The sequence below is a fragment of the Berghia stephanieae genome, chromosome 2 (assembly GCF_034508935.2).
Source record: "Berghia stephanieae isolate SIO BIC M18660-M18661 chromosome 2, UCSD_Bste_1.3, whole genome shotgun sequence".
Lineage (NCBI taxonomy): Eukaryota > Metazoa > Mollusca > Gastropoda > Nudibranchia > Aeolidiidae > Berghia > Berghia stephanieae.
Genome location: NC_088361.1, coordinates 64,307,212 through 64,322,943, shown reverse-complemented (window position 1 = coordinate 64,322,943; position 15,732 = coordinate 64,307,212). Strand labels below are relative to the sequence as shown.

Here is a 15,732-nt window from a genome sequence, read left to right as displayed (position 1 = left end):
TATAAGCTGCTTTTAAATGAAAAGTGAAAAGCCAATTTTCAAAAGATATTGATTACATTTCATGAAATTACTGAGAATTAATTGGAAGTTTCACTAGTGAAATTCAAAACGTTGACACCACACCTCATTTCGTTAATGACACCATGGCGCACCATAGTAGCCTAACAAAATTATGACGAATAGATAGTATGCGCTTGTCTAATAAGTTCACAACATTGCCATCCGGAAGTATAACGGACCAGCAGACAAAACTCTGTGTAACCGTGAATTTTTATAGTCCGGATAATATAGTTTAATGAGAATTACTCATAAACGCGGATGGCAAAAAATAATAACAAAGACCCGAGTGACGTCAAATTTGATCTATTCATTATAAATGTTTCATTTTACAAAATTCCAAGAAATTATGTTTGCTAGGTTAACTTTTGCCTTTAATATAGATTTGCATTTACATGGACAAAGGCTACATTTCCTAAATTCTCACCCACTCTCATCTTCACCAAAGTGGGTGTGGTTTTGCGGTGAAAAGCCGACGTCTCGACTGCTTTGACTTCAGGTTGCATCTTTCTTGGATGCTCCCAAACTGGTTAATCTCGAGACAAATTCTTCATTAACAGAGTTTGTTATTGTTTTATAATGTCATTGTAGAATTGGAAAATTCCTCGACTGTTGTTCATTTGCAATTACTGTTGTCTGGCAAGCGACTGATTTCGTGATCCGTTAAAAAAACGTGAATAATTTCCTGAAGAAAGTTAAGATTCTACATAAGCTACTTTGTTTATCCGTCGGAAGCTATTTTAATCAGAGACATTTGCCAATCTGAATCGCTGTTGATCTACTCAGTAATTTACAAAAATGAATATATAGCAGCTTCATAAAAGAACAAAATACTAAACAAGGAACGTTTCGGGCTCAATGCACTTCTTCAGCAAATAACAAAAGTAGTCAAGACTTTAAAACAATTCGTTAAATCCGAATCCCCTATATTGATTTAACGTGATGTAGTAACGTTTTAACTGTTTTTGTTATTGGCTGAAGAAGGATTTCGAGCCCGACACGTCCTGTGTTTAGTATTTTGTTATTTTTTTAAAAAGCTTTCATATTCATTTTCTGTCCTTGGCTGGCCCTAGCAGATTAACAGTTCCGTTTTACTCTTTAAAAAATTACATTGTTCTAGCTCTCTCATTATTTGAATATCAAATCCAAAGTCAAAGACTTACCTTTATGACAATGGAAATGACAAAGTATTATATAATGTATCTAAAAGACTGGGCAACAGAAATGAGGGGTAAAGTGAGTGTTTTAAGAAATAAAGCAAAGTATTCCTGCCAATGTGCTTTATTCATTGTGTTCTTTACCAACATGCTTGACAACATTTTGCTTACTTCTATCGGTAAGTTGATTTCAAATGAATTTATAGATCTTTTAAAATGAAAATAGGTAAGTTTTCAACTGCACAATATCTATTACCTGTGCTCAAAATGCTTTACAAAAGGTTCCAAGAAACATTTAATTTATAATTATTTTGACTAGATAGCACTATTACCGGTTAGGCGCTTATTCAACACCTGAGTATGGTGAGATAATGTGAGTAAAGAGACTTTTCCAGGGACCACAGCGGCATTTGAACCAAGAACATGCAGTGCAGAAATCGAGTGTCGTACCACTAATATTGATATGTGAAATGTCCATGATGATGATGATGATGATGATGATGATGATGATGATGATGATGATAATAGTAATAATAATAATAATAGTAATTGTAACATTGATTATTATGTAGATGATGATCATCATTATTGTCATAATAATAAAAGCAATAATAGAAATAGTCATTAGAGAGGTTTATAAGCACTAATTTGTTGAAAAAAATAACCAAGCTTATACTTAAGATGACGACTAAATTTTTATCGAGCCTTGGTAACTCGAACAAGTAGGTACTTACTCCCTGGTAGTTACATTCGGTTTAAATTTAAATTTGATATTTTACGATTTTTAATTTTTTATTAAGATCGAGAATGAGTTCATATGATTTATGCTGTAAAATTCCACTGAGATTTATTTTTTTATGGTTTGGCAATGTAAACTCTTGACGGTTTTTTGTAGAGCATATGAATAAAAGGGCCGTGAGGGATCAACATTACGATGGAATATATTTTTCTGGTTACCCAAATGTTTTGAAATTAGACCTGACGCTTATTTATTAGATAGAACTGAACAGGCATAGCATCTGCTGATGGTCACTCCATAATTCCATGTCCATCAGTTCACTGGTTCTAATACAGTCGTAACGTCAATTCCCTCGTAATGACGCAGAGTAACTTAGTAACTGTCTCTAAACTATCGGAACAATGGCGGACGCCCTTATGAAATATTTCTCCGACGAGCATAAAAGTGTATCCAGAGGAGAAAAACATTATATATAATGATCATGTTTTGACTTTTATACATTCTGATCACATGACTTATGAAAAGTTCTAGCCAGCATGAAGAATAAAAAGTACCGATTTTCTTCGTTTAGAACCACGCCTCTCACCGTTGCTGAGCGACATGACATCAGACTAATGAATACAATTTGGAGTATAAAAACAATAATAATGATCAGAGATAGGTCGATTTCATTCACGTTATTGTTTATAAACACCCAACTCTGTTTGTCTTAGCACGTGTGAAGGTGTGTCCCAAATTCCATGTTTTGATTGGTCAAAAATCTACTGGTTAAGTCAGTCCACATTTGTTACCGTCTTTAAGCCGCTGCCAGCTTACGTCACCAAAAAGTAAACAACAATAGTCAAATGGAATGAAAGCTTCAGTCTAATTAACAAAGAAAGTCACCAAAAACTATAACATGTATTCTGCGTCTACTATGCTGCCGGTGGACAGGTCTGGACCTTTGTCTCTTTATCTCGTGTATGAATGGAAAAGAGGAAAATTTATCCCAGACTATGTCGGTTTTAAGCAATAGAAATCAATATCAAGTCCATTTATGCATATGGTGTTCTAGAGCCCTATTACTTACCTGTTTTAATCAACTGAAATATGATAGTGTTTAACAAAAATATAAAGTTTTGAAATCAATGGATCTCTTTCAATTTTTATTCACAGTTCCTATCATTCCATCGTTACTGCTTAGCCAAGATATGGCAGAGATGAATCATAGCCAAAAAATGAGTCAGATTAATGGTGGCATCCTGTTAGACATCAACCAACCAACTAATTCAACAATTCTGAGACCACCAATCGCAAAACCCAACTCAAAATTGATATGGATCAATCAGCTTAACTCTTATGGAAGCATCATCAGGCATGAAAAGCAACCATTGTACGATGGTTACCGCCGCTACAAGAACAACGTGTCCACCTCCCTGAAAGACAGCCGTAGATCATCCTACAGCGTTCTGTCAACGCTTGCTTTCAATGAGAACTCAAGGGTAGGATGGTTGCTGTCTTCGAAGGCCTTAGTCCAACTGTTTGTCAATCCTTTTGTAGGACGGCTGTGTAAAAGGTATGATGTTTGTTGTGTCCTGGTCACCTTTAGACGCAGTCTACAGGTTCAAACTATATCTGCCGAGGCAGCCTTGCGCTAAGACTTTGCGAAAACCTAAATTACGCATGCTATTTCTCCATCCCATCGGAGACGGGCGTAAACGTCGGAGGTAACCCTAGTGACATTAAAATTCTACCTCTCTCTCTCTCTCTCTCTCTCTCTCTCTCTCTCTCTCTTTCTCTCTCTCTCTCTCTCTCTCTCTCTCTCTCTCTCTCTCTCTCTTCCTGTCGTTCAATACTGTTCTTTGAGTGACAATTTTGCATCCTCCAATAATATAAATTAGGTGTACCTTAAAGAGCTTAGAACATCGGACATTATTATTCGATTACTGATTTATCATTTTAATATCTATAGAGCAGTAAAGTTAGGTGCCCCAAACGTAAACAAAGGTCGAGAAGCACATGGCAAACCACATGTTCCTGTCTTGACAGCTCACGTTCCAATGTAAATAATAGAAAAAAATAACCTTTAAAATTTGGCTGTTAGGTGGCAAAAGAAACACATATTCATAAATACTCGATCATGCATCAAATAATGTCTAGATATGGATATTTTATGGAACAAAAGGTAAAATTTTCTAAAATTTATCAAAAGTTACAGTCTATCTATTTTTAGACCAGAGCAAATTATTGCGCTGGTGTGAACAAAACGAGAATTATTCGGAGCCTGATTTTCATAATAATTTAGCCTTATATTATTATTTCTGCAACTGTTAGATTTTATGTAAACATATTTTCAATACTGAAAGTGTATTGCCTACAACTCAAACTACAAAATTGGGAGACCTATATTGTGCGTAAATTATTCCGGTCCCTAACGGAAATCACTAGCAACTTGTTATTGTTTACGTTTGGGGCACCTAACTTTACTGCTCTATACATATTATATTCATGCGTCACTCTCTCTCTCTCTCTCTCTCTCTCTCTCTCTCTCTCTCTCTCTCTGTGTGTGTGTGTGTGTGTGTGTGTGTGTGTGTGTGAACACTTCATTAAAATTATAATGATGATGGTGATGATGATAAATCGGTAATATTCATTATAATAAAATAATAATAATAATGATAATAATAATAATAATAATAATAATAATAATAATAATAATAATAATAATAATAATAATAATAATAATAATGATGATGATGATGATGATGATGATGATGACGATGATGATGATGATGATGATGATGATGATGATGATGATGATGATGATGATGATGATGATGATGATGATAATAATAATAATAATAATAATAATAATAATAATAATAATAATAATAATAATAATAATAATAATTTCCGAATACATGTAATGGTTTGAGAAGGAAACCCTCAGCAGGCTTCTTTTATATTTTTATGATGAAACCTTTTTCTAATAAAAAGAGATATCACAGAAGGTGAATCCAAGAGATCATAACACAATGCATTCGCCATCTATCATAAGAATTCGAATAGCCTATAGATGAAAAGTATCAATTCAGCTTTTAATGCTCAAGGTTAATACAACGGTTTAAATGTCAACTTCAGGTAGTTTTTATTTGGATTAAAGATAATATATGTCACAAGTGTTACCAAATCAGTGATTTCACTGATATGATATGACAAGTAAGGAGTTCGTACAGATAGATGATGATGATAATAATAATAACAATAACAATCATAAGAAAAATGATTAATATTATACCAATAATGATGGTGATGATGATGATAATAATAATGATGATGATGAAGATGATGATGATGATGATGATGATGATGATGATGATGATGATGATGATGATGATGATGATGATGATAATAACAATAATAATGATAATGATGATGATGACCATCATCATCATCATTATATTATTATTATTATTATTATTATTATTATTATTATTATTATTATTATTATTATTATTATTATTAGCATTATTACTATTATCATCATCATCATCATCATGATTATCATCATCATTATTTTTCGTCATCGTCATTGTCATGACATTTATGATCATATGATATTATTATCATCATCATCATCATCATCATCATCATCATCATCATCATCATCATCATCATCATCATCATCATCATCACCATCATCATCATCATCATCATCATCATCATTATTATTATTATTATCATTATCATGATTACTATTATCATCATCATCATCATGATTATCATCATCATCATCATCATTATTTTTCGTCGTCGTCATTGTCATGACATTTATGATCATAATTACTTACCATTATTACCTATTCTAATGGATTGTTCTCACCATTCATCTTTAGCTTTGTATATTTTCAATCAGATTAGGTTATCAGTTTATTCTGCTTTCTGGGACGACTTTACTTGCAATATCCTCAATTAGTAAGTGGCAATAAATTTTATTTTGTTCTTTTTAATAAGACATTCGTCTAAATAAATTTGGTCATTAGCCTGTGATTTTTAGATATGAACCCATAATCCCCGATTATTGTTACACATTAAGTACTCTACTCCGTCACAACGTGACACCCCCCCCCCCCCCCCCACCTTTTCTGTATATATAATTTCTTAAATTTCAAAAGAGCCAGTGCTCGTAGTTCCTATCATTTTAATTCTAAATTCATTTTCAGGGTTTTATTGATCCCGACATAATTCCGTCTGAGACGGAAGGTCACATATATACCTATAGTACCAGAATGAGTATTGGAAGAAAAAAATGTAGAAAGTTAAAATGACGAGAATTTCTCAATTCTTTTCATTTTTCAGAATTACGAAAAATATTCACTCTCAAAAATAGGCAGACACTTTAACTGTGAAAAATACTGATCAAAAAGGATTATGACAACTTCAAAAATTAACAAAATACCAAACATGTAAGGTTTCGGAATCAAAACTGTTCTTCAGCCAATAAAAAAACAACAGCAACAAAACCCCCACAAAAATACATCATGTTTGATATGTAGCAATTGCCTACGTAGTTAAAAGGTAATGTGAATTACAAAATACAAAGGGAAAAGCTCTATTTTGGACGAATAAACCTAGGTGATAATTACAAAAATATGACAGCAGGTCAAAAGTAGAGCGAAGTCTCTCTCTCTCTCTCTCTCTCTCTCTCTCTCTCTCTCTCTCTCTCTCTCTCTAGTCATGATTTTCTACATACTCCCCTGGAAGAAACCGTGTCCACAATCATTACAAAGCCCATAGTACTAAAAAAAAATAGAGAGGAGAGGCGGGGTGATAATTAAAATACATGATAAAATATAAATAGCAGAAGTGTAGGCACAGTGTAAGTTGTAAGCATTTCACATATAAACAAGAATATCTTCATGACAATAATTTGGGATCATCAGTTACATTTAACAGCTCTAGAAAGAAAATAACATCCGTTCGTTGCATCAATAAACAGTACTGGCGAACGATATACGTCCATCGTAGTTAAGGTTAAGTAACCATTACATTCCTTTCTATCCTTTTCACAATCGCTCTATCCCATATTTATTTGCATTGCGACAAAGTTGGAAAAGCAGGAAAACCAACCACTTCTGCTTTCATTTACTATTCCCAAATCTTCACAAAACAATTTGAAGGTAACACAATGAAATACAAACCGATCTTTCTCAAGGACAGGATATGATTAAAGTAAGTTCTCAGAGACACAAGGTTGCACAAACAATCTGGCATAATTTCACGTACAAGAGAGACTAGATAATATGTAGAATATGAAGACGAACCGATGTGGCACCTACATGAAAATATTAAAGAAACTTCAAACATTATATTCAATTAGTATAAATTAATGAAAATGAGGATTCCAGTGAATTGGAATTAAAGTTAGTAAGCCAAAAATAATTGTCTATAACGATATAGTATAAAACTGATCAATGCTATGACATTGATGCAATCGCATCTGCAAAGAAAAAAAAATCAACACTCCTATAGAATGAAAATTGACTAATACGAGTATAAGAAAACAATTTCATTGAACACATGAAAATGTAAGATCCTCTTTATAAATCTAAGATTTCCTTTTTTGCAGAAGCCGAATCATATTATGTCAGCGATTTTTCTCCATGCTGAATCTCATCGTAGATTAACTTTAAGAGAAAGTCAAGGTCTCCTTCTTTTCCATTACTGCATCTAGTCCATTGCAAACGTTATCCTGGTGATAACTGATGCAGTATTAAGGGAACCATAGTTGGAGTCATCTTCAAGGCTGCTAACGAATGATCGGGAACTTATATTTCATCTTAAATGGCCACAAATCCTTGCTGTTTTTGTGAGAGCAGCTTTTGAATATGTGAATTGATTGTTTTTTCTTTTCTCCCAAACCTGTTTACTAATAATTCGTTTGCATGTTCATAGTTTGCCACTGTAAGTGAAAGTCCTTGCAAACAGGCCATAGCATCGTCTTTAATTGATGTCTGCAAATATGAAAATTTATTAATGTCAGACAGGTCTGTCCTCACATCGATAGTTGTAACAAAATTGTTTTCAAAATTCTGCCATTCCGAATAGACACCTAAAAATTTCATAAGTTAAGCTTTGGTAAGTTGGTATCAACGTTTATGTCTTAGTATCTCCCCCCCCCCCCCCCCCCCCCCCACTAATCTCAGAATCTTTCCCATCTCGCGATTTATTCAATTTTTCAAGACAATGCTCAGCCCTTAATTGAATTTCAATTTTTGTTCTCGTTTTCATTTTCATCCTCCTCTAATGTAGTTTGTAAGCTGATTGACTTGAGTCATATTTTGTTATTTTTTCCTTAAATCCAGCAATTAAATACACAAGTCTGGTCACCTCGATTTCATATTCAAATTCCATAAGTTCAAGTTTCTCAGACAACAATTTCAACTCCGTAACACGTCTTGTTTGGTATATTTTGCACCGTGTCCTTATTTACTTAACATCACCCAAGTTTTATTGATCTAAAGAAACTGGACTGATTTCAAATTGAATAAAAAATACGAAATCACAAAATAATTGTTACAAAAATCTTGGCTCACTGCCTTCCCGGTCTTTTCGATGCGAACGAATAACAAAGTAAAGTCCATCTCAAAATCAAAGCCGAACACGGACACGAAACTAAATCATCACATCTAAAGGTCTCTTTTCCTGGTTTCTGGAACCACTTTCGATATGTAGCAATTGCCTTCATGGAATGTGAAAAACAAAATACAAAGGTAAAAGCCCTTCTTTCAAAATCAACCGACAAGCGCCATGTTTATTCTTCTTTTTATATTGGACGAATAAACCAAGGGACAATACTACAAAAATATGACAACAAAGGTCAAAAGTAGAACGCCCTCTCTCTCTCTCTCTCTCTCTCTCTCTCTCTCTCTCTCTCTCTCTCTCTCTCTCTCTCTCTCTCTCTCTCTAGTCCTGATTTTCTACACCTCACTTAAAATCCAGACAGACGGCAGAAAAGTATTTGGCTAAACTGGCACGACTTGTAGGAAGAACGATCTCCTAATATTAGTGATCGTTCTTGCCAACAAGGCGTGTGAGATTCTTTTCTGCGCCCGGTTTGTCATGATTTTAGATGAATTATCAACATTTTAGCTGTTTTTGTTATTGGCTGAAGAAGGGTTTTGAGCCCAAAAACGTTCCGTGTTTGGTATTTTGTTCATTTTCAAATGTGTTATATTGATTTTTGTTCATCACTTTTTGTAGTCCACAGCTTCTAGCGGCTTAGTATCACTTTTATTTAATTTAACTCAAATTTTATTAGTTACACGTAAAAGCTCAATTTTAAGCTTAGTGTTTACCACCACATAATACAGATTTGAGACGATTCGTCACATATATCATCAATTCATTTTTCTTCATTTCATCAGTGTTTTCTTTAGCTCAGAGTTACATGCCGCTGTTTGCTGCAAGGTCGATCCACGGATTTGGAACAGCTGCTACGGCGATAGCAGGTAAAGTTTAAATTGACCTTCACTTTTCCAAAGAAACAACATTTTTATTTTCTAATCAAAATCAATTGCACATATTGATTTGTGGTTTTAATCAAAAACCTTAGATATAATAAGATTTGAAAACTGACGAAACCGAATTGTTTGTTGTCTTTCAAATCACAATTGGTTTCTTCTAATATTTTTGTGGTTTTAATCAAAATCCTTATGGGATTTACATTTGATATAAGATTAGAGTAAACTCGAACCTCAAACGTGGTTAAGTTATTCAAATCGCTATGAAATGTTGATATCCATCTTTAAGAAATTGTTGTATAAATCTATTTGCTTAATTAAACTAGTGAGCAGTTTAGTAAACCGCATACCTAATATTATCAATTGGACCTCATTCGTAGTATTAGATACTCTGTCTAGCATTGGCAAAACATTAATTTGAGTAGAAACCTTTTACGAGCTTCGATTATCAATAATTGATTAAAATGGTTTCCAATTATTATAAAAAGAAAAAAAAACGCAGAGCAGTTCTAAAAGTCTTGGGTTTGAGACTTCGTATTTTATCAATCGGGAGTAATCTTCGTAGATTATTGGTCAAAATGAAAGGAGATATATTTTGTATGTGTGACGCAGTATTGGTATGGAGACTTCCGATAGTCCCATCCCATACTCTGCCAGTCAATTGTCTACTCGTTGCAAATCAGTTTGTTTCCAATTAAAGTTCCTGACCGAAGACATTTTTCTTTACGTTGTACAAACAGAATTTTATGTGGCCTTTTACCCTTACGCGGTAAAGATTACTATAATGCGGCTCACGTTAGAATCCTGTTAGCAGTTATTTCTCTTTTTTTTTAAATGCCAGCCAAGAATATGAAAAGTTTTGTCAAGCAGTTTACATTGACAAAACAATGTTTATCTTATCTTATCTAAAGCTTAGCTGAGGAACATCGAATTCTTACATACTTCCAATTTGGAATTTCTGGACGAGTTGTAAATCTAAAGCTTGCGAGTGCGCGATGGGAACAACGTGGTCATTCCGAAACGCAGGAGTATAAGCAATCCTTTATTATACACCTCAAACAATTTTGATTGTATTACTTATTTGAAAGACCTTAACATAACATAACATGTGGTATAGGGCAAAATAGGATAAGATCCCTTGAATGCTCTTAATATTAATTAGTTATGCCATAAATCTTTTGATTAAATATTACAATAATGATACACGTGGTAAAGATAGTATTTCAACTTAGATGTACTCATGTGGTGTACAAACATATATCTTTAACCGTGACATGCAAAGCACACACACACACACACACACACATACACACGCGTATAGAAGATAACCATAATAATATAATAATAACCTTTCAATATATATATATATATATATATATATATATATATATATATATATATAATATATATATATATATATATATATATACATTTTTCGCTTGCTTTTATAAACCAGAGACTCAGTTTCACGTCAGGATTTTTTTGGGGTAAAATTGGCATTACTGCACGAGTTACTTTTTTGTGTGAGAAGTGAATGATATTCTTAAACTTGACTTACTTGACTTAGGCCTTTAACCACCATTGGCCATGAACGATGCTTCACCATTTGACTCATCCTTGGGCTATCTTCTCCACCTGATTCCATGCTTGTGCACCCTTCTTTGCTTCCCCATCGTTCTCAGTGGCCAACTATTTCTTGGCTACCCTGGTCTTATTCCCCTTTGGAGATTCCATGTGAGTCTTGTGATGTTGCGGGCGGGCTTTCTAAGTGTGTGGCTCATCCATCCCTTTTCTGTACATTAATAGCTTGTTAGCTGGCAGCTCCCCAAAGATCTCCATTCCTGAATCTATTTGAAGCAGTTTTGAAAAGAAAATTAAAAAGTCATCCTTTTCTGTTATATTTAGATGCAATATAGAAAGAACCAATTGAGAATTTAATTACAAAAACAAAACAGATTAAAGTTGAAAAAGAATGTTTAAGTCATCTTCATGATATGCCAAAGGTTTAATTACACCATTTTTGTAGTGTCACCTCATAAAACATGGTTACTCTAATTAACATTATAAAAAATAATTCCGCATTCTCATATTTCAAATTTCGTTGAAAATATGATATAGTAAATATTTTAATGATATATATTGCATGTCATGTAGATTGTGCGCCTAGAGCTACGAGGGCTCTTTCAGAAATAACCGAAAAATGCCCATTGCTCAGCAACCAGTGGAGATTTTTTAATTCTGTAAACAACATGATATTCCTTATTTCCTTACGGATATTCCCAAAAATTATGAAGTGCATCATTTTGCACAAAGAATTTCTAGACGATTTTAAAGATGGCGGCCCACCTTGAAACTTGGTCAAAGGAGGAAATCAGAGCTGTCATACGTTTTTTGAACGCCAAAAGTCTGAATCCTACCGAAATTCATAAAGAACTTCAGAGTGTATATGGTGAGCATGTTATAAGCCGTACACAAGTCTATCACTGGTGTAATTTGTTTGAAGCCGGCCATTCCGACTTGACAGACAGGGAAGGGAGAGGGCGTTCGATAACTGCGACGTCAGAAGACAATGTGAAGCGAGTTGATGAGCTTATTCGTCAAGACAGGAGGTTGAAACTTCATGAAATCGCAAGCAGTCTTGAAATTTCGGAAACTTCTGCCCATAGAATTGTATTTGATGAACTTGGCTACAGAAAAGTCAGCGCAAGATGGGTTCCTAAGCAATTGACAGACAATCATAAAGAACAAAGATTGGACATCTGCAGGGAACTTTTGAGAAGAAACAAGAGCTCACGCAGGGTTCACGGGCATACTGCCAACGCCGGCGGAGACTTTCTAGGGTATGATGTGACTTTTCTTGACAGCATAGTCACCGGTGATGAGACTTGGTTGCACCATTGCACCCCAGAAACAAAGCAAGATTCGATGACATGGAAACATCCATCCTCACCTGTCGCGAAGAAATTCAAAGTCATGCGGTCAGCAAAGAAAATAATGGGAACTGTTTTCTGGGACAGTCGTGGTGTTATTCTGTTCGAAACCTTACAACCTGGAGAAACAATCAATGCTGCAAGGTACTGCCAAACTCTTGACAAGCTTAGGGAGGCCATTCGCAGAAAGCGCCCAGGGCAGTTGACCAACGGGGTCATTTTGCAACACGACAACGCTACACCCCACACAGCACGAGTGACGCAAGGTTGGCTAGAGAAATATGGATGGGAGATTTTGCCACACCCACTTCACAGTCCAGACCTCGCACCATCTGATTATCACCTCTTTGGGCCACTGAAACGTGAGCTGGCAGGAAAGCGCTTTGATGTCAATAAAGAGCTTGTTGACCATGTGCGGAAATGGCTACAAAACCTTGACGGAAATTTCTTCCGAGAGGTATCTATTCCATGGTGCGGCGTTGGCAGAAGTGTGTCGACAGACTTGGCTGTTACGTAGAGAAATGAAGGACGGGTCAAGGTATGAACACGTGCAAGAATTTTGTTGATAGCATAAAAAACGCGGATTTTACAGGCATTTTTCGGTTAATTATGAAAGAGCCCTCGTATATTGTATGGGACGGGCTTTTATTATTATTATTATTATTATTATTATTATTATTATTATTATTATTATTATTATTATTATTATTATTATTATTATTATTATTATTATTATTATTATTATTATTTATTATTATTATTATTATTATTATTATTATCATTATTATTATTATTATTATTATCATTATTATTATTATTATTATTATTATTATTATTATTATTATTATTATTATTATTATTATTATTATTATTATTATTATTATTAAGGGGGGGGGGGGGGGGTTTGGGTCTAATTATTAGGAAAATCCTTCGAAAAATTGATTTTGACTGGAAAATGATATTTTATTATCTTAGAAATAATATAATTGAAGTCCAAATTCTTAAAGTAGACTATAAAGGCACGAAAAACACGATCGAAAATGGTACAGGTAGTAAGAAAAGTGTGAAAAACGGGAAGCTATTTTGCTATTTTCTCAATATGTCATTTTTCTAAGGGTATGGGATACTGTGTCAAACGTTTCTCAGAATCTATTCAATGAAATTGTATGAAAATTTTCACAGGTATCACAGAGATAATGTATTGTGTCACCATAGAGAGATTTTTTTTGATAAGATATGTGAATTTTGAATTATAATCCTAATTCTGAATTTTTAAACATCAATTTTGTCATAACATTTTGATTTTCAACTTTGTAATGTTCTAATAAAAATTTCATAAGTAAAGCCGTAAAATCTCTCTATGGCGACACACTATGGTACACTATTGATCAGATGGAAGAATATGAAGGTCATTCCTTCATTAGTTCTTGTGGAACGTTTGCCACAAGATTGTTATACTTTTTATGTCAGACCCCCACATTAGGTCGCAAAATGGGTATCAACACAGATAATAAAAATGTTTCACCATGTTTTTTAACCTATAATGACGATACAGAATGACTAAAACCGCCCAATATAGGTAATTACATTTTTTTAGAAAAGACCCAAACCGCCCCTTAATATTATTATTATTATTATTATTATTATTATTATTATTATTATTATTATTATTATTATTATTATTATCAGTTCACTTGATAATATCCTTGAACTACCATAAAATATATTAAAAAGCATACAATCACCCGTGACATAATAAATTATACATTCAGACGAAGAGATGTTACGAATTGCATTTAAAATATTTATAGTCCTATTTCGATGTGTTATCAGATCTTACATTAAAAATACAAAATATATTGTAAATTTATCTCAACTCTCAATGTATTATTATATTAGTCCGGTGTAAGGTCTTCTGCTTACATCGTCCAATTATTTATATTTTCAATCCTTTATTTCTTCCGCTAACTTTAGGAAATCCACCCTTCTGTCCTTGCCTAATTAGTCAATATTGAATCAAAGTTGCATAAACGTTATAGATTCAAGACATTTAATCAAATCTATATCTCCGCACACGAGTTAAGATTTGTTCAAGGGTTATTAATGGTTAGTTTATTTTATCGAATCGCCTGTCGTTTTGTTGTATATTAAATATTATTCTGCAAATGGTTCTGTGCCCTTCCATTGGGGTAATTACGGGATAACAATATCAGTCGGTCCTTTCTCATTAAATATTGATATTAATGTGCGCATACACATACATACACACACACACACACAGAGAGAGAGAGAGAGAGAGAGAGAGAGAGAGAGAGAGAGAGAGAGAGAGAGAGAGAGAGAGAGAATTGATGAGAAAAAACACCTGTACTTTGATTACTCAGAGATTTCAATAATTAATTTGGAGGAATACAGCATGAGTTTACTATTTCACAGCATTTGTCCACCAGCATTGCGGACAAAACAGACTATTGCACCGAGAGGATGGGCAACACATATACTTTTAATCTCATCACTCTGGGCTTTAGATAGGAAGCTTACTATCATTGCGTCTGTCAAAATAACAATACCTTACAAATGCATTTTATTATCTTTGAAAACTCTTCAGTCATTTTAAGATCTAACCCAATTTACATTTATCTTTGAAAGGACTGATAATTCAATTGCGATCAAGGTCATGCATTATCATTGGTTATTCTAATGTTATTTCAAGCTTATCAAACTTAAAATTAGCTTTTATAATATCTGTTATATTGACATGAAATGCTAATTGTAATTAACAAACGCTTGATAGCTATTACCTAATCGTTATATTTTTCGACCTGGTTATCTATCCTAACAATGTCACCTTACCTAAACCAAACGATATGAAGTACAAATGCAGATTGTAAATCATCAACCATACGCTTACGCTTGTATGAAAGCACCAGTAGTATAAAGAGTCTGTAAATAAAAGACGTTTCTTTTAATGTATAAGTGAATGTCTTATTTTAAATGTTATGACTGCAAAGATTTGAAGCAATAAATTCATCAATTAACTCATCATTAGCTATTACTGAAGATTTGCACGCTATTTTATGCCCATAATGGCTACTTAGATAGGCTTATAATTATTTCTCCTCTTGGTGCTTTATATCGCCAACCATCACGGTTGTTGCCATCTTTGACATTTGTTTTTTCCCGTGTTCACTTCTGGGCTTTCATGTCCCGCTCCAGGGTCTATCTCAAAGTCTTCATGGGTCTCCCTCTCTTCCTTGATTCCTGTGATATCCATCTACAAATCTTTAAAAGCAAACTTAGAAAACAACCTTAGTTGATGTAATCACTGATAGAGAAGAAATTTGAGAAAA

At 33.8% G+C, this 15,732-nt stretch overlaps 1 protein-coding gene across 3 annotated transcripts in view; it reads left to right on the top strand.

Annotated features, from left to right (window-relative positions):
- Positions 1-536: 536 nt before the first annotated feature.
- LOC144965333 (synaptic vesicular amine transporter-like) overlaps positions 537-15,732 on the top strand; it is an 80,101-nt gene continuing 64,905 nt past the window's right edge. For 2 of the 3 annotated variants that reach the window (XM_078900572.1, XM_078900570.1), the window contains exons 1-5: positions 560-618; positions 1,178-1,393; positions 3,109-3,508; positions 5,849-5,907; positions 9,360-9,443. In XM_078900572.1, the coding sequence (XP_078756698.1) occupies positions 1,225-1,393; positions 3,109-3,508; positions 5,849-5,907; positions 9,360-9,443 (712 nt within the window). In that variant the 5' untranslated portion in view covers positions 560-618; positions 1,178-1,224. Of the gene's footprint in view, positions 619-1,133; positions 1,394-3,108; positions 3,509-5,848; positions 5,908-9,359; positions 9,444-15,732 lie in introns of all 3 variants that reach the window. The other variant, XM_078900571.1, reaches the window with a different exon arrangement.